This window comes from Oreochromis niloticus, linkage group LG6 (genome assembly GCF_001858045.2).
Source record: "Oreochromis niloticus isolate F11D_XX linkage group LG6, O_niloticus_UMD_NMBU, whole genome shotgun sequence".
NCBI lineage: Eukaryota > Metazoa > Chordata > Actinopteri > Cichliformes > Cichlidae > Oreochromis > Oreochromis niloticus.
Window position 1 is genome coordinate 10,700,549 of NC_031971.2, and position 19,006 is coordinate 10,719,554.

General features: G+C 44.1%; 1 protein-coding gene across 3 annotated transcripts; it reads left to right on the top strand.

Moving 5' to 3' along the window:
- The first annotated feature begins 320 nt into the window (after nucleotides 1-320).
- Nucleotides 321-18,497, top strand: LOC100694190 (calmodulin-regulated spectrin-associated protein 3). 3 transcript variants are annotated; one of them, XM_005461667.4, is made up of 19 exons: nucleotides 321-591; nucleotides 4,654-4,931; nucleotides 5,374-5,514; nucleotides 6,301-6,387; nucleotides 6,549-6,584; nucleotides 7,103-7,150; nucleotides 8,064-8,202; nucleotides 8,572-8,711; nucleotides 10,391-10,484; nucleotides 10,581-10,632; nucleotides 10,901-10,962; nucleotides 11,064-11,094; nucleotides 11,270-13,718; nucleotides 13,809-13,930; nucleotides 14,011-14,297; nucleotides 14,383-14,482; nucleotides 15,056-15,165; nucleotides 15,290-15,408; nucleotides 15,910-18,497. In XM_005461667.4, the coding sequence occupies exons 1-19, from the start codon at nucleotides 456-458 to the stop codon at nucleotides 16,237-16,239; spliced, it is 4,761 nt and encodes a 1,586-aa protein (XP_005461724.1). In that variant the 5' UTR covers nucleotides 321-455; the 3' UTR covers nucleotides 16,240-18,497. The 3 variants fall into 3 exon arrangements, with proteins under 3 accessions (XP_005461724.1, XP_005461725.1, XP_013120625.1); XM_005461668.4 differs by having other exon boundaries at nucleotides 11,372-13,718; XM_013265171.3 differs by lacking the exon at nucleotides 7,103-7,150.
- Nucleotides 18,498-19,006: the final 509 nt, after the last annotated feature.

Consider the following 19,006-nt stretch of genomic DNA (forward strand, 5'->3'; position numbering starts at 1 on the left):
TATGGAGGAAGGAGGCTGTTACTCGCGTTTATGCCGAGTCTACAGGCTGAAAAGTAGCGTCAGGTAATTCCATCAATATGCTCTTGTGAACGGGAGCGGAGGTTTGTTAGTGCTGTTTGTGCTGCTGCGGAGAGCCTCGTCGATCTGAGGAACATCCTCATTGGCTGATTTGTGACGTTTAGGGGGGCGTGGAGCCGGCTTGGTGGCACCTGTGTGACATTTATTCTTTAAAAGAAACAAATCTTTCAGCAGACCACAAGTTTCTATTGTCAACCCTCTGTTTGTGATAACTGATTTATCATCATTCATTTATTTGTCTTCAGTCTACATCACAGAGCCCTCCTCCGTTTCCCCTCCTCCCCCGCCTCCTTCTCCATCCCTCCTCCTCACATTTCCCCGGTGCTGCTCCTTCTGCTGCTGCTGCCTCCGCGTCCTCGGTGCAGTACACCGCAGCCATGGTGGACTCTCCCAGCGCGATGAAGAAGACCTTCTCGGTGCCGGAGATCAAACCGCTGGACCAGTACGACTTCAATCGAGCCAAGATCTGCGCCAGCGTTCGGTGGCTGCTGTCGAAATCCTACGGCTCTGCAGGTACCCTCCAGCCTCTACCCACAGCTGAGGCGCATCTTGGGTGGGGCGCTTAATAATTTATCCCGCTGTATCCCGCTCCGTATGCAGCGCCGAGTCAGTCTAACCCCGCTATCTGCCTTCAAGGGAAAGCCCCAGCTTCCTTCTCTGCGTCATCCATCATTATCATCCTCTGCCCCGATGATGCTCGTGGTTAACCTGCGCCAGCGTCTCCCCCCCTCTATTGGGTGTGCAGTTTCCACAGCGCGTGCAGTTTATCATATTAGCCAATTATTTGACGTGAGCATGAGGCTTGTCAGAAGGAATCTCCTCAGTGGTGCGTGATGCGTGGAGGAACCGGACAACAAAGCCTTTGTCAGAGCCGGGCTCAGGCCTGTGGAGAGATTTGTAACGAAGAGCAAATTTATTTGTTTATGCTTTTTTGTGGATTTGGAAAATGTGTGCATGTATAGCTCATGCGTGGGCCTGCTCTAAATGGGTCAAGACCGCATAATATTTGTGTCAGTGTTACGCACGCACGGTGTGGTGAAGGTGACACAGTGGGGCTGCTAAAACAATGGATGGCTTTCTTGCACCACACGCATTCATTCCCTGAAGAAGTTCTGAATAAACCCGGCACAAGTGCCACCTCCTCCCTGCATTAACAGGCCAAAGAACGCGAAGGGTTTCTGAGTGCTGTAAGCAGGTGTAGGTGCAGCATCCTCCTGCGTTAAACCACCTCTCATCAAGACCACGGTGTTTAGATTTTGGTCACACTGTGGAAGAAATGTTAGGTCAGCTTTGGTCTTTGTGCACTTTATGCCTGCTCTGTATCGGGTGACATCATGCTGCGTGGCTGGGTCTGCAATCAGCAGTTTTGTAATTTCATCTGACCCACCGTCCAAAACACAACCTTATTTGATTTTGCAGCAGTACAGCATCCTGCTAACTGCTATTGCTCTGGTTAGTGTTGTGGCTACCTCCGGCCTCCTTTTGGCATGACAAATGTGACATGACCCAATCTCACATAATGTACATGTGGGAAGGTTCAGACTGTGCTGACTAACACAGTGATGTCACACAGCAGGCTAACTAAGCAGTAGTAAACTTGCATGTTTAATAATCCAGTTTATCTGCTGCAGTAATGGCTTTAGACGGAATTTCATATCACATTTGTGTCTGGCCTCCCCGTCAGTGCAGGACAGCAGAGAGGAGGAGAGATGAGCTGTAAGCCTCTCAGCAGGGAGGCTTCATTGTTATCCATCCACTGGAAAATGTCCACTGGGGTGTCTTGTTGAATTTTTAATGGAAGCCCAGAAGAAAATGGCATGAATAAAGCCGCACATGAGATTCATGTGCCGGTCAAAGTCCTCACACTGACGAGGTTTATTATTCCACCCAAACAGTGGACAGCACTGCAGAAAGCTGTTATCTAATGATTGTGTCACTTTAAAACAAACAGAGACATTATGAAACCAGTTGTATTTTTATTCTTGGTGTCATGTGGTTTCCAAGTCAAGTTAGGTAATAGTCTTCTAGTAAGACTCCGTGACCTTTATTTAACCAGGAAATGGCCTCACTGTGAGTTAAGATCTCTTTGGCAGAAATGTCCTGTCTGAGCAGGGGTCACGCCTCATCAATAAAATATTTCTAACTCACGAGAAGTGACAAACCGAGAGTCACCAAATGCGTACGTGTTCACATCAGTTTTAGCTCTGTTTTCGGTCTTCACCAACTAGAACTGAACCACCTTCTGTGAGTGCTGGGGATTTAGCAACCATTCAACTTTTTCAGATGCAACCCAAAATAATGTTGACTTAAATAGAGCTGGCATTCATAGGTTTCCCTGGTAGTAAGGAAATCATCCTTACTATCATGTAACCCTGAAATGATGAGTGGACTTTAACTCAACATGAATTTAAATTCGTCTAAATAGAGGAACCATTTGAATTCCAGCCGATTAGTAACTTGTCTCAGTTTTCAAGCTTATATGTTACAAATTCCCATTTTCACACGTGGAATATTCTGCTTTTCTTTCATAGAGCAGGATGTTTTTCATGTTCTGGGATAATGGTTGCACAAGGAAACAATCTGAAGAGTCTGAGATTGGCTCTGGAAATCTATCCTGGACATTGTTCATTGTTTCCAGAATGATTAGCAAGTCAATCCATGGAGAAAATAATCCATTTCTGCTTCCCTAAACATGTGTTTGCACTGTGGTTAAATGGATAGCTCCACAGTCCTGTTTGTTATGTTCCCAGATACACTTTGTGTAATGTTACATGCTTTAGCTGATTCCTACTCTGCAGTCCAGTCTCATCGCCTCAGCTGTGATTGGGACAAATGGCCACTTTCCATTTTCACCGTTCCCATAGTGACCGCAGTCCTATTTCCTCCCAGCTCTCTCCACAGAGTCTGAAAGGAAAAGGGGTTCAACCCCAAAAACAGTGTGCATGTGTCACACTGCACTGCAGTGTGTGCTCAGTGTAATCGATTTGCTCGTCAAATCTTTTGTCTCCTCTCCTCAGAGAAATGGGCCACAGCATAGGAAGGAGGAGTTTCAGTTACATAAGTAAGCCTTACGACAGTGTGGAGTAGTCGTAGCTCTCATTGCGGGTCACTCTGAAAATGTGTGTGGACGGATCGAGAAGTGAGGGGGTAGAAAATAATGGCAGAGACTTAAAGAGATCAGGGACTGACTGCAGAGTGAATGGAAGGCATGCGAGCTCTGAGAGTTCCTTCAAATCTACTCTAGTCTTCCGGATCATGCCAAGTTGGAATATGGGTCAGTCAGGGAATTGTGTGTTTTTGTGGTCACAGTGTGTACGTGTCTATGAACCTACCCACTCCTAGCAGACTGGACATGTTCACAAACACACACTCTCTTGTCTGGGTAACCTAGCTGAGCTGTACATGAAGATGATGACATTATTGCCTCCTGCAGTCAGATTCTGTAGCTTTCCGTCACAGATTTCCATTGTGGGAATACGTCTTCAGTGTGTTCCACAAGTTATTTATATTTCTCCACAGTTTATGTGACAAGGCTGGCTGCAAACAGCCTGTGTGACTGCTGCAGCCTTTTCTACGTAGGACAGCGTTTTCATAAAGCCTTTCTCTGCATCAGAATTCCAGCTGGCAGTTTTTACCTTTCCCAGAGCACAGCACGGGAAAGCTCAGTGTTTTCTCCTCTGCTCACATGCACCTCAGAGATGTAGCTCTTGTATAAAGTGGACAAGTTCTTATTCTCAATGATCTCGGCTTGGAGATAATAGATGAGTGCACAGCTTGCACCATTCAGTGACCGTCCTTTGAATTTCTAAACACAGTTGTATCTTTTGCATCTAGCATCGTTTCTTTAAGCATAAGCATTGTTGCAGATCAGGTACACCCTTTCATGGAAACGGTATTGGACACGTGGTCATGATGTAATGCCTGATCGGTGTGTAAAGAGGAGCTAGAAGTTGGTGCTTTAGTCTCAAACTTCTTTTTCAAAAGCTGTTGCTGGTCAAACTGACAATTAAAAATATTTCATAAAGAATTTGTCTCTTTGCCTTTGCATGCTAGCAACATTCATTGAGCTAATATGATAATTCTAAGAAGATCCAGATTTACTAAATGGGTCAAAATAGCGTGGAAGTCAAATCTTAAATAAGTTTTATTTTATGCTTTTTAACTAACTTTCATACTCCAGTGGATGTATCAGCAAAGAACTTCGGGTTAGCATCTTGCCCAAGGATATTTGGCATGCAGACTGAGAGGAGCCAGGTATCGAACCACCAACCGTCCAATCAGCAGATGACCTGCTCTACCTCCTTAGCTACAGCCACCTCGTAATAAGTGTGATTCAGTGTTAAATATCTGCACAATTAACAATAATCTGCTTGATTTAAATATTCCCCTCCTTATATTTTGCGCCTGTGAAGTGAACTCTGACCACCATGTGAATGAGATGGAGGCAGGTGATCCACTGTGGTGACCCCTAAAGAGAGCAGCCAACAGAAGACCATCATAATGATAATTTGCTAATATTTGCCAATATGGACTCTTCTTCCAAAAACCAAAGTAAGAATGCCCTTTTCTTTTCAGAGAACGTTCCGGTGGAGTTGCGCGATCCGCTCTATAAGGACCAGTATGAACAAGAGCACCTCAAGCCGGCTGTCTCCAAGCTGCTTCTCTCCCCGGAGATCTACTGCAGAGCTCAGGCACTGCTTGCCCAGGCACACGGGGTCTCTCAGCCAGCATCACAGGGGTCTCCAGCTGATAACTCTGCCCTCCTGCAGTTCCTCATTAAGAAAGGTTTCGCTCCAAAGGTCCAGGATGTCGATGTCACAGAGGAGGACCTTACCAGTAGCCCTATTAAGACGGTGTGTGTGTGTGTGTTGTGTATTTGTATTATAGCGTATTTTCTATTTTTAATTCAGCTTGAAAGTGGTAAACATGCTTTCAGCATCTCAGGTAGCATCTGAATAATCACTTAAATAAAATTTACAAACAGTTTTTTATAGGTTTCCAATGTAAGAGTGGGTAATTTACAGGAAGGAAAAGAGGAAGGCCAGACAATAGCCAGGGAGGGCAGTAGGAAACAAAAGAAGGAAGGATAGGAGGAGGAGAGAAGCAAATATAAAGAAAGCTCATATTAAGGGATAGTTTACTGTTTCTACCGAAACCAAAACATTACAGAAATGCCAAAAATAGAAATACTTTACCATGATCTTCAGACTGGCCTTTCCAACTGTGCTAACATTTCAGTCTCAGTCATACCAGCTACTCAGGTGCTTAAATGGTTCTTCTCCCTGATTGGTGCAGAAAGCCCACCTGGCCCTTATTGACTCGCTGATGTCACTGGCTGCCAAAGAGACGGTGGGCCAGGTAAAAATGGCGATGGAGGTGGAGCAGATGGGTGTCGGAGCACCATGGGAGAACGGACTGCTCTTCTGGGTCAACAGGGTGAGAACACAACATTGGTGATTTCTGCTGGTTCAGCAGATTCAGCTCCTGTCCCAGTTCATGATTTTTATTGGTTTAAAGCCTTAGATTAAGTTATCACACATAACACAACATCACTGACAGGACTAGTCATGAGAATCTGAACGCTGAAATACCACAGACTGCAGTGCCTCCAGTGGCAACTTGAGGTTACGTCCAGAAGCAAATCAATCCACAGAGACTGTTAAAATGTCCAACTTTACAACAAAAATAAACATGTTTACAACCTGATAGAAAAAAGCCTTGCTCTTTGTAGAAAAGAAGACATAAAAAAACCTCACTAGATCAAATTATATTAAGATTCAAAGTTATTCAAAATCACAAGACCATTTGAAGCCTCAGTATATCCATAGTCATGAAATGGTATTTTCATTCTTGGCATGACAAGAGAGGGGAGGATCTGACTGTGAAACCATACATTTATTGGATAAGAACATGTCAATCACAAGTTATTAGCCAATGAACGTATCTTGGATAATTGTTATTTCTGGGGTGGAATGAACAAATCTTGTGAAATGGGCAGACTTGTTTACAGTCCACGATGTACCCCATCTTTCACTCCATGACAGCTAGGATGGTGAAACATGCTAATTAAGCTAAAGAAATTAGCATTATAATTTCATTATCAGCTAATGCTAGCACGTTAGCTAGCCTTAGCTAAGAAGCTTTTTTATTTCTTGTAATAAAACATTGTAACTTTGAAAGCATGTGAGTTCTACTGTAATAGTCTTTGTCTTACATTTGCAGTTAAACCAGAAGCTAAGAGAAACCACAGAAGAAGAAGAGCCCCCTAAGTCACAGAATTGCACAGACTTGCAGCCTGTTCAGGACTCGGTAAAATACCGCCAAAAAACACATAAATACTCACATGCTTGATGGCTTGTAATAAAGCATCTGTGCCCCATTGCTACGTTGCCGCAGCTTCAAACACTGACCTTGCCCTGCATCTGTTTTCTCCCCTCGGCGTGTCTCTGTCACTCCTTGATCTCTGGCAGTGTCAGTCCACCCGCTGGTACTGGAAACTAGTCCCCGTAAGTGTACTCTTCTCTTCTCTGTTGTCCTCTTTGTCTGTCCATCTGCTATGGCTGACATTATTGTGCCTGCTGGAAATGCCCACACATACCTTTTACCTGTCTCCTCATGAAAAGTGTCCGTTAGACTTATCTTAATACCTGCTGACCGATCTGATGCCCCATTATGTCCTGAAACTCCTTATTATTGTCAACTGATGTTGTTTTGGACACTCTGGGTGTTTCTGACGTTGTTACATTCAGTCATCAGTTTCATCTCAAAATGAGCCAGATTTTTAGAGGCGAGGTGGAGGAGGAGTTGTTGGAGAAGGAGGAGGCGACAGAGGTGAAGTGAGCTTTATTAAGTGGTTATTAAAAGACATCTGTGCTCCCTTTGTTTGTCCCCTTCCTCTCCTCCTCCTCCTCCATCGCTCTGTCCTCTCCCCCCGAGCAGACCTTTTTTGGTGTGGCGGTTCCCATGATGAGCGGCCCCCTTGTCATTTATGCTTGTTTCCCTCTCTCTGCCATCCCCCATCCAGCATGCTATCGCTTTTTGTTTGAAGGAGTCGGGGAATAAGCCGCCAGTGGTAACGTATAACACCTCGCTCTTCTCTCACCCTCTCCCCCCACCCCCGCCTCCCGTACCATCGCACTCGACTGACCGACAAACCGACCAATCGCCACACCTTACCCACCGAGCTGTCGACCAGTGACTGACCGTACGACTGACTGCGAGCTAACCACCACTCCAACCCCGAGGCTGGATGGATCACTTTAAAACTCATTAGCCTTTAACACAATTTCTCCATAGTTATCGTTGTGTGTTACAGAGCCTTGTTAGAGGAGGCACGGCGCCACTGTGTGCTACCCTTTGAAGCTGAACGCGCCTTCTTTGTCCTCCTCCAACAAGGCTGTGGAACAGTCAGCTTACGTTACAGATGCCTTGTTTTTGGGTGTGTTTTATCTCATGTGGACGCGGCGTCTGAGCTGCGAGAGTCACCTTTTCTTTTTTTCCTTTTTTCATTTAATTAATGCCGATTAGAAGCAAAGGCTCACAGTGTCATCAGTGCCCATTACCGCTGCATGGACACCGGAAAACAAACATCCTCCTTTTCACATCCTCCTTTTCTTTTTTTTGCAATGTCCCTTTTTAACTGTTGCACTGCACCTTCTGGTTGCTGTGTCTATATGTGTACAAACTTGAGGCATCATTGGTCTTGTGCTTTGTTTCTATGGGCTTTTCTTCTCTTTGCAGTTTTTCCTGGCGTTTGGCTGGCTGCACACTTTAAGTCAATGCTTTTGTTTCTTGTCTGACGGAAACACAACGCTGGCTGATTTTATATTTCCTTTGCTACTTCTGAGTCTCTCTCTGAATCCCCATAAAAACAACTTGTTTCCCTGCCTGTCTGCTCTTAGTCTCACTTATTTTTTCTTCTTGCAAAACTTTCTTTTTCCCCCCTATGTCAATTTCCTTCTCCTTCCCTCTTTTTTCTTATCCAGATCCGCTATAGGAAGGACAAAGTGCAGTCTAAGTTGACTCCCACTTTCCCTCTGGTTTCTGCGGTCAAAGATCTGTCTAATGGCTGTGCAATAGCTGCTGTGCTGCACTATTACTGCCCCAGCTTGCTGCCTCTAGAGGGTACACGTGAACTCAGACACTAACACACATGCATAGATGTGCATAGATGTACAGATAGGATGATGAAATATTTATATTTAGTCAACGTGCGCTTGAAAATACTCAACAGCTTAAGTGATAGGCCCGTAATTGAAAATACAATTTCCTGTAAACATTGCGTATTAATGCATTTCGTGGAACTTTTAGTACATCAGTATAGTCACAAAACACAATAGTGCCTCTCATGTTCTCTATTTATATTTTGCTTTTAAAAAGGGGTTAAAAAGCATCTTTTAGCTTGATGTGAAGCAAATATATTTAATATGTTCTCTTTGACAAACATCTGGAAGCAGCATTGTTCCATTGTTTTTCCTTGTTTACATCTTCCAGATGTGTGTCTGAAGGATACCATGTCAGTAGCTGACTCTCTCTACAACCTGCAGCTGATCAAAGAGTTCTGTGAGAGCAGCTTGCAGAGCTGCTGCCCCCTTGCTGTGGAGGATATGCTCTACGCGCCACTGACTCTGCATGTAAGCGTCACGGTCTCTGACATTACACTGTTGTTAGTTAACCGAGTAACTTTGTACGGGTGTTTACTCTTAACTTAATCCTTTCTATAGGCTGAAAAATGTTTGTGGTCTGAATGGTTTAAGTTGGTTTCAATTTAAACCACTAGATGGCAACAGAAGCCAGCTTTTAGAGCGAAAAGGTATAACAATATGACCACTGACAGGTGAAGTGAATTAAACTGATCGTCTCTTCATCAGGGCGTGAGTTGGTGGGATATACTAGAGAGGAAGTAAAGACTTTGGCTTCAAAGTTAATGGGTTAGAAAGAGAAAAATGGGCAAGGGTACGGATTTGACCGAAGGGCCAAATTGTGATGGCTGCACGATTGGGCCATAGCGTCTGCTAAACTTTAAGAAGGGTTTAAAAAGCATCTAAACTCATGTTGGGTGTTCCCAGTGTGCAGTGGTCAGTATCTGTCAAAATGTAGTCCAAGGGAGGAAAAGTGGTGAACCAGCAACAGGTCATGGGTGGCCAAGGCTCACTGATGCATGTGAAGAGTGAAGGCTGGTCTGTGTGGTCTGATCCAACAGACAAACTATTGTCGCTCAGGTGGTAGAGTGGATCACCTACTAACCGGAAGGTTGCTGGTTCGATCAGCTCCAGTCTGCATGCCAAATATCCTTGGGCAAGATACTAACCCCAGGTTACTCTCCGATGCATCCATCGAAGTGTGAATGTGTATGAATGTTAGTTAGATAGCACTGTAAACTTAGAAAAGTGCTGGTGTGATTGGAAGTAAATGAACAAGTTGTATAAAGCGCTTTGAGTGCTCAGAGTAGAAAAGTGCTATATGAGAACCAGTCCATTACCAAATTGCCAAATAAGTTCCTGCTGGTTCTGATAGAAAGGTGTCAGAGTACAGAGTTAATCACAGTTTGTTGTGTATGGGGCTGTATAGCTGCAGACCAGTCAGGGTCGCTGTCCACCACTGAGAGCACCAACAATGAACACATGAACATAAGAACTGGACCATGGAGCAATGGGAGAAGATGGCTTGGTCTGATGAATCACGTTTTCTTTTATATCAAGTGGATGGCGGTGTGTGAGTGATGCACTATGGGAAGAAGCTAAGCCGGCAGAGGCAATGTGATGCTTTGAGCAATGTAACCTTGGGTCCTGACATCCATGTGGATGTTACTCTGACACTTACCAGCTACCTAAGCATTGTAGCATGACATTCCGTGATGGCTATGGCCACTTAATGTGCCCTGCCAAAAATGATTCAGGAATGGTTGGAGGCACACAGCAGTGAGTTTGAGGTGTTGACTTGGCCTCCAAATTCCCCAGATCTCAGTCCAATCGAGCTCCTGTGGGATGTGCTGGACAAACAAGTCTGATCCATGGAGGCACATTGCAACTTACATGAGTTAAAGGATCTGTTGCTAACATCTTGGTGCAGATACCACAGCTTCAGGGGCCTAGTAGAGTCCATGCCTCAACAGGTCAGGACTGTTTTGACAGCAAAAGGAGAACAACACCATACTGGGCAGGTGGTCATAATGTTATGTCTGAAAGGTCTATCTTATAGTTATAGTAATATAGTTATCTTGAGTCTGAGGCGTGACATTAAAGTAATGTATTCAGTGCTGATGCTGTCTTCATAATGTCCATATATTACGCTAACACACTCTTTTCCTCAGCTTAACATCATGAGCTTCATAGCAGAGCTGCTGGAGTGGTTTGAGATCAAGAAACCTGATTTTGTCCAGCCCGTACAACCCATTGACCTCACAGGTTTGTGACTTCACCACGTTAACAAGAACTTCTTTGCTTTACTGGCTTTGTGCACATTTGTTCACTGACTGTAACACTGGATTCTGTACCTTTCAGATGTCTCAGGGTTAACTGACTGTATTAGTCCTGTCAGTGGTAACAGCAACAGGTACCAGCATGCCACACATACAAGTACATACACAAAAAGCGGTTAGAAATATTACAAAAAAAATGACCAGTCACTAAACCCAAATTAGTACAGGATAGGAAATAACACTCAACTTAAATAAACCTGAATACAGTCAAACAGGACCTAGTCAAGCCAAGGGGAAGTTTTTTAGAGAACTAAAAATCAACATACACACAGCAGTTGAGTCAAACAGATGGGCCACAGACAGAAACTGGCTGTGTTGTGTAACACTGTTGTCCCTTTTCAGCGGTTCTCCTTCTTTCATCTTTAAACAACCATTTGTACCCATCTCCTCTCCAGTTTCACCAGGTAAAAGTTACTGGGCACGCATCTTTTATGCCTATTGCTATTCTGCATTTGCGTGCAATTAGCCGTTGTGTGAGACTCATGTAGAGTTATTTTCTTTGCAGAAAACAAAAGCTGGACAAAGAAACAAATCAGGTAGATACCCTTAAACCCTTCATGTGGTTTCTATCGTAAGTGTTGTGTTGCTCTCATGTTTTATCTTAATTTTTTTAATCTTCTTACTTTGGCTTCTGTGGACTCTGCTTTTCCATACTCGTTGGTGCAACTCATCCATTTATCCATCATTCCGTTGTCACCCACCTCTCTGCAGTCGTCCTCTGTCAGCAGTGACTTTCAGCATCCCATTTGGCCTGGACAGTGATGTTGACATTGTCATGGGAAACCCAATAGATTCTGTCTTTCGCTCCGTCAGCACTGACAGCCTCGCCACCGCCATCCCGGCAATGACCTCACCGGTGACATCAGCAGGGATGACTCGTGTCCCGTACAGCCCTCCAGAGGATCTCAGCCACCTGGTCAGCGCTTCAGCCCCATCGCAGCGCTCTTCCTGGGGCCCGTATGCACACACCGCACAAATGGGAGAGCTGCCGACCATTGAGGAGGCGATGCAGGTTGTCCATAGACCGGGCAGCAAAGACCAGAAGAAGGGAAGGGTACCTGAGAAAGGTGGGAAAGGAGCTTTGGCAGACAGGCCGGAGCCCAGGTTACGTCCTGAAGGAGCTCCAGCAGGTTTCTTTCTGCACTCGCCTGAAGAGGATAATCCCCAGCTCAGCAGCTCTGCTCCGTGTCGCTCCGGAATCCTCTACCGGCCAATTGGAGGAGAAGTGGGCGGCAATGAAAGGCAAGGAAGGAGAGAAAGCCGGGAGAGGTCAGGACGTTCTGATATGTCACGTGATGACGACTCTGTACTGCGAGATGGCAGCGTCGACTCCTCGGAAGCATCGGACGATATGCCTAGAAACGCCCCGGGTAACATACGACCCAGTAACGGTCGTCAGGGAAACCACAGCACCAGCAACAGTCCACGCATGACGAGCTTTGCTGAGCGACGAGACAACCGAAGAAGACACTCTGCTGCTCCTGGGGAAGAGTCGGCTTTTGCTCAGACTCCAACAACCCCAGCAACTCCAAACACACCCTCCACCCCAGCAGGTGCAGTAGGGCGCCAGGACAGCCCAGGTCCCAGAGGTCCAGAACCTGGCTCTGAGGCCTGGGAGCTGGGAGTTCGTCTCGAGGAAAAACGCAAAAGCATCGAGGCTCAAAAAAGACGTATCGAAGCTATTTTTGCCAAGCACAGGCAGCGGCTTGGAAAAACCGCTTTCCTTCAACTGAAAAGAGAGCAAGGAGAAGGAGGGGGCGAGGCAGCGGATGATAATCTGACCCTTGATGAGCGTCTCACTCGCATGGAGGAACAACTGAAACAGGAGGAGGAGAAAGAAAAGAAAGATGGTGTGGAGGAGAAAGAGAAGCCATCTGTTTCCAATCCTCCGCGGTTAGAGAAGCAGGTCACATTCTCTATTGAAAGTAAGAAAGGATCAGAGAAAGAAAAAGGAACAGAGAAAGTGGGGGAAGCCGTTATAGTGGAATACAACGAGGTGGTGCAGAAACTCAGTGAGGCTCTGCAGTCGCTACAGAAGGACATGCAGAAACTTACCGAGCAGCAACAGCAACTCATGAGCAACCAAAGACCCAAAAATATGCTCAGAACAACTCCAAAATCAACAACTAGAAGTAATACCAAAACACCACCCAAAACCCCTCCTCACACTCCAACAAAAACACCACCAAGAACTCCGACAAAAACCCCAACCAGGACTACAAGTAAAGCTTGGATGATTCCTGCTGGTCCCAATGCACCATCTGCTTCTTCCCCATCACGCCGGTCTCATCTTCTTTCCTCTTCCACATCACCAAAAACTATTATTTCTTCCTCCTGCCCAGCTTCTCGCACTAAGAGTCAGTCCACTCCCCGTAGCCCAAAACACCATCCACGTATCCAACACCAGCCCCACCCACGGCCTTCCGAACTTAAGTTCCCTCCGCTCAATCGCATCTTGACACCGACCCAAACTGTGGACACACTCCCACACCTGCGGCGTGTGTCACCCAGCAAGTGTCAGGTACAGACCTCTTCTTCCTTCCGTATCGGTGGACCCCAGACTCCTCAGGAGTCTCCCCAGTCTACCCAACAGCCACAGGCCGCCGAGAGCACCTCGGACACAGGCTCAAGTGAAACACCCACCCAGTTTAGCCTGGAGTTGGAGCAGGAGGACACAGAGGTCATTGGAGGGTTGCCGCAACCCAAGCAAGATCGTCTAAGGGCTGCTGGAGGGAGCAGCTCTGGTGCTCCTTCTGAGTGCTCATTTGAAAGTGAGACTTTGTCCATGTCTGCTGCGTACAGCGCAGGAGGTGAAGGAGGAAGAGCTGCAGGTGCAGGAAAGCAATGCAGCCTGATTGAAGTGTCATTATCATCTCTTGGGGGACCAGAGGGGGGAAGCGATGAACCAACTGATGAGGGGCAGGAGTTCTCCTCTGATTCCATGAGCGACCACACAGAATCCGCTGTGGAACCTGCAGAACAACTCCCTACTGAACCTTTGGATCCAATAGAGCGACTAAGTTTGGCAATAGAAGACAGCGATGTGCCAGAAGAACAGATTGGATCAAAAGGCGGACATGCAAAAGAGGCAGAGATGTTAGAACCAGGTGAAGAGCAGAACGAAGTGGGAGCCAAAGGAGGAATTGGATTTTTTTTCAAGGTGAGTTCTTGCAAAAGAGAATAGAGAAGAAAGAGTGTGTTTTGGATGTGCATGAATTTGGTGAAGCATTACATGCTTCTTTGTTTGTAGGAGGAGGTTCACAGTAAAGGGGAGATGGCTCAACGTAGAGCGGTACTGTTAGAAAGACAGCAAAAGAGAACGGAGGAACTAAAGAAGAGGAGACAGTGGAATGAGCAAGAAAGGGAAATCGGGTAATATTTCTATACATTTGTGAAAGCAACTATACAAAGTTAACTACACTAACCTATATTTGTTTGTTTGGTTGGTTTAGACTAACATCCTCAGAAAAAAGAGTGGCATCACCTTCCAGCACACCTCCTGCAGCCACAACCTCACCTTCCCCTACACCTCCAGCTACTCCAGCTCGCCGTGGAGATTTTACACGGGGGGAGTACGCACGGCGGCAACAACTCAGACTCATGGAGGACCTGGACAAAGTTCTTAAGCAAAAATCGAGTAACCAAGGACGAACTTCCACTAAGAAAACCCGCTCCCGGCCTCGCAGCATGACCAGAGAGGAAACGCAGCTATCTCTGAGTCCCGCCAAGGGAGCGACTGGTAAAGCCAAAATAGTTTCGCAAAAGTATTTCTACATTATTTGAATGACTGCACTATTTTTATGTTCTACCATTTGTTTCCCCAGGTACTAAGTTGGCCAGAGTCTATTCTCACTCCTCACTCAACCTGGCAGCCACAGACGAACCAGGAAACAATGGTGGTGACCCCACAAAGAGACTCCGCAGGTACACTGCTGCATTGTCAGGTCGCAGCAGCACAAGCATAGCTTAAGAAATGGGAGCATTGGTTAGTTGGCCAGGTGTTTGCATCCGAGTGAAATATCAGAAATTCCAGTGGTAACATTTGAAAAGGCATAAAAAATAGGATTTGTTTTGGTTCTTATCAATTTGAAATATTGATACCTAACTCAAGATTTTGAGTTATTTTTTCAAAATTTTAACTTACTAACTCAAAATTTTGAGAAAAGAAAATTCTGGTTATGGATTGCAGATTTATTTATAGTTTTTCGATAATTTAGTTTGTTTCTATCCTCTGTGTTCAGTACATTGCTCCAATTCATCAGAAAGTAGTGGGCATGCTAGAAAATATAGTACCTGTACTTCCTGATGTTCGCAAATCTGTTGACATCAGTTATGCAACAATTTGTTGTTTTTTCACGAGCATCTTATAGGGTAGTTTGTCAACACAGCGGGATTTTAAATAGCATTCGTATTGATACTAACGATATTTGGATCAATCACCTCTGCTGTCTATTATGATGTCATAATGCGACCAGGGCACTCTTGGTTTCTCTGCAGCACCCGCCCTGATTCACCTTCAGGTTGTGTGACACCAAGCAGACTGACAAATGGAGAGAAGGACTTGGAGAGTGGTTCAAATGGAACTTCACCTGCCCTAGAATACACAGGTACAACGTTAAGCAGGTCCAACGCGATCACTCGGTTCCTTTGTACTTGTAGGCAATACCCAAGTGCTTTTGGCTGTAGTTGCTCTGCAAAAACCAGCGTGTCTGTTTTTTTTTATCATTTCAGGTCCAAAACTCTTCAAGGAACCAAGTTTCAAGTCCAATAAATTCATCATTCACAACGCGCTCTCTCGCTGCTGCCTCGCCGGGAAGGTCAACGAGTCTCAAAAAAACAAGATTGTTGAGGTAGAGGACTCATTTTACTCCACTTTTAATCAACCTCGTTGTAAATGCTGCTATTTCTGTAACTATAGGTCCCATATTTATTGCCATATTTATTAATGGAAAATACCAAGGGGCCAACAATCCTTCTTGTCTATTTTGAAGCATAAACATTATGCCGTTTTTCACATTTTACTTTACTAACACAAAAATTTTCATTATGATGATCAGATTTTCAAGCCTTAACAAAATAAATCTGCTTTTCATTCACATATGGAGAGTAAAATAACATAATTATCTGCTGAAGCTGAATATCAGTATCTCAGGTTCATTTTAAACATGACTACCATGAGGTGAGGAGAAATGACACTTTATTAATTCTGTTTGTGGTGGCAGGCCATAAATAATGCATTTTAAAGGTAGGACCGAAGTCCGTGATCAGCCCCCCAGGTCAGAATGTAGACCATACTCACAGATGCAACATATGCTTATTGCATCTTTTATTCATTTTTTTTCCAACTTCAGGAAATGGAGAAGAGTCCTGCCAACCACTTCCTCATCCTCTTCCGCGATTCCAGCTGCCAGTTTAGAGGCGTTTACACCATGAACCCTGACACCCAGGAGCTTGTGCGATTGGCTGGGGTGGGCCCACGGACGGTTAGCTCCACTCAGGTGGAGTCCATCTACAAATACAGCTCAGACAGGAAGCAGTTTAGTGCCATCCCCTCTAAAACGGTGGGCATGAGCGTGGATGCCTTCACCATCCCCAGCCATCTCTGGCAAGGAGGAGGAGGAGCAGGAGGAGGAGGAAGCAGGAGAGCAAGTGTTACTAAGAAGGCTGTCACTTCCAAGTGAGATCCAGTACACACAGTGGCACATGGATGAAGAAAACACTCTAAATACACTGTAATTACAGTCAAACTGTAGTGAAACATGAAAAACATATGTGCACACTGACAGGCCTGTAGACATGCGTGTGCAGAAAAAACACCTTACCTCTGTTGGCCTCAGATTTTACAAGAAGTTGAAAAAAAGAAATTGGAGCGATTCGTACTCCCCTTCATGTGCATGAAAGTGTCAACGGCACAACTTTGAGACAGGCGCAGCACACTGACACAGAGGAAGGTTTTGTAATTACTCAAGGATTAGTTACTTTTAAAAAGTCTCCTTACGTACACTTTCATTGTTTGAAAATACAAACATGTTTTTTTTCTTTTGAAAGAAAATAGCTGTTTCTTGAAAAACATTCATGAAATTACCGATTGCTAGCCAGTCCTCCCCTTAAGGAAAACCCCAGTTTTATACACAAAGCCAAACGACAGAGAAAATGCCTTCACGTCAGAGTGTCTGACGGGACTTTTGTTGTCTACGATGTTAATTCTACCAGTAATTCTTAGTAGGTGGATAAAGCACATTTGTTTTGCAAGATGAAAGATAGCCATAACCATGTGATACATATAGCAGAGGCGAGCTTTTTCTTTTGGACATCTGTAAATGTGTAGTGGTTCTCAGAGATGATTACCACAGCATGAATGGTTATTTACTGTATGTGGTATAAGCTTATTTCAAAATAAGATCACAGTGGAAACTTGTGGTTTTGATGAAACTATATTGATGGTATGTGAGCATTAGATGCCAATTTAAACAACTTTTGTATACTTGGACTTATTGAATATTGAGAATGACGTGTCATAAACAAGCTTACATCTAGAAGTACCTGAATTGTTGTGCTCTTGGGTAGAGGTTGGTACAGACTGGAGTTCCAAGCGTTGCCATCTTTGTATTCCCTAATGAATCTTTCATTAAAAAAAGAAAGTCTTTCACATTTGTGAAACTAACAAACTGGAGACCATTTTGCAATTAGATCACATCAACTCCCACACCAAGACTTCTCACACCCAACACACCACCCACTTCCAAAAAAGGTGGGACTTAGAAATGCATAAAGTCTAAATAAAAACAAAAAATGGAATGGCTTAGAAATCGTGGGTTGCATTGCATCAGCTCATTTTTAAATTATGCTCTTTGAACTGTGCTGGAAGCAAAATATTTTCTAGGTAGATGTAGTTCAACAGTTCATAACCAATACTATTTCTTTATTGTTTTGTTTCATAATGTGGCAGGTCTGGACTGCAGGCAGGCCAGCTTAGCCACCTTCTACCATGGAGCCATGCTTTATTAATGCAATCAGACCGTTCTTTGACTCTAATCTTTAAGGTCTTTCTTGAAAATGGGGAAAAAGTCTGTATATATCATTCAGCTTTAATGGGGCCTACACAGATCTGTCCCATTTCTTTCTTTTTTTAAAAATGTGTTCCTAGTATCAATTAATTTAAAAAAAAAAATCTCACTTTAAATATTTGATGTTTAATAAAATATGAGATTTAAATGATTTTAATTTGGATCATTGCATGGAACGTTCCAACTTTTTTGGAAAAACCGGGTCTATATACATGTACAGATATTGTATATGGGGAGTTACAAATAAATCACTAATTAAAAACAATAGTGTAAGGCCAGTGGCCAGACCACACCACCCTTCATTTTCCTTGGCCCTCCATAGTTAACACAATGACATGGACATTAGAAGGTAGAAACTCGGTCACTGACTCAGGGAAACGATTGAACGCTGCGAGAATGAACATAGCAGACCAATTTTGCTACATAGCAAAGAAACAACAGTGAAACGCACTATTTGCAAGATGACACTGTTGCTTTAAATATTTACCTGCTGTTCATAATATTAAAGAAGGAACTCGTGTCTTGTTTTATGACCTCTTGCTGGTTTTACACCACATGTGGTCTGTCATATTCAAAGATGGCCAGCAGTCATTTATTATAATGACACACCTTCTGCAGTAGAAAATTCCCATTGCAGCAAAAATGGAAAATCTCTATACAGTTGATGAATGTTACAGGGCAGTGTGTTTAAGCACCAAACCACCTAAAAAGATTCATTAGGGATTCAAAAGCATTTAAGGTGAAGTCAGATTGGACTGAATGTTACTGAAACGGTTCTCTGCTCTTGGTTGAGTGCACACAGTGAAACTGGTCTCTTTCAAACCAGCATACATGTATGAAATAACAAACTGGATTAAACTCCACTGATCAAACTTTTCATTGTTGTCGTTTCTCACACTTACAGCATGTGACCTCATCTTATTGAGAAGACAAGATAATTTTATATAACTGACCTAAAGTCTCTTATTGGCTCTTTTAGAGCCTCGCTATTGGCTAGGCCAGGCATTAGCAACCTTCAACTTCAAAAGCGCTGTTTTAGTTCCTTCCAAATGACAGGAAAAAAAAGAGCAGCAAATGCAGGTAACAGGGGGATGTTACATGTATTAGGACAGGATAGATTAATGCAGTGGTTCCCAAACTTTTTTTGCCAGGCCCCCCTTTTTTACAAGAAAAATGTTCGCGCCCCCCCACCACACAAACACATCCTCCAAACACACACACCCATATTATGTTTACAAACTCCATTGCGGTTTATTTCACACCTCAAACATTTAATAAACAATTAAGCAAATACAAGTAAACGGCATTAAATTATAGGTAGTAATAAAATATACTACTAACTCTTTTACGCTACGTCCACACCTACACGGGTATTTTTGAA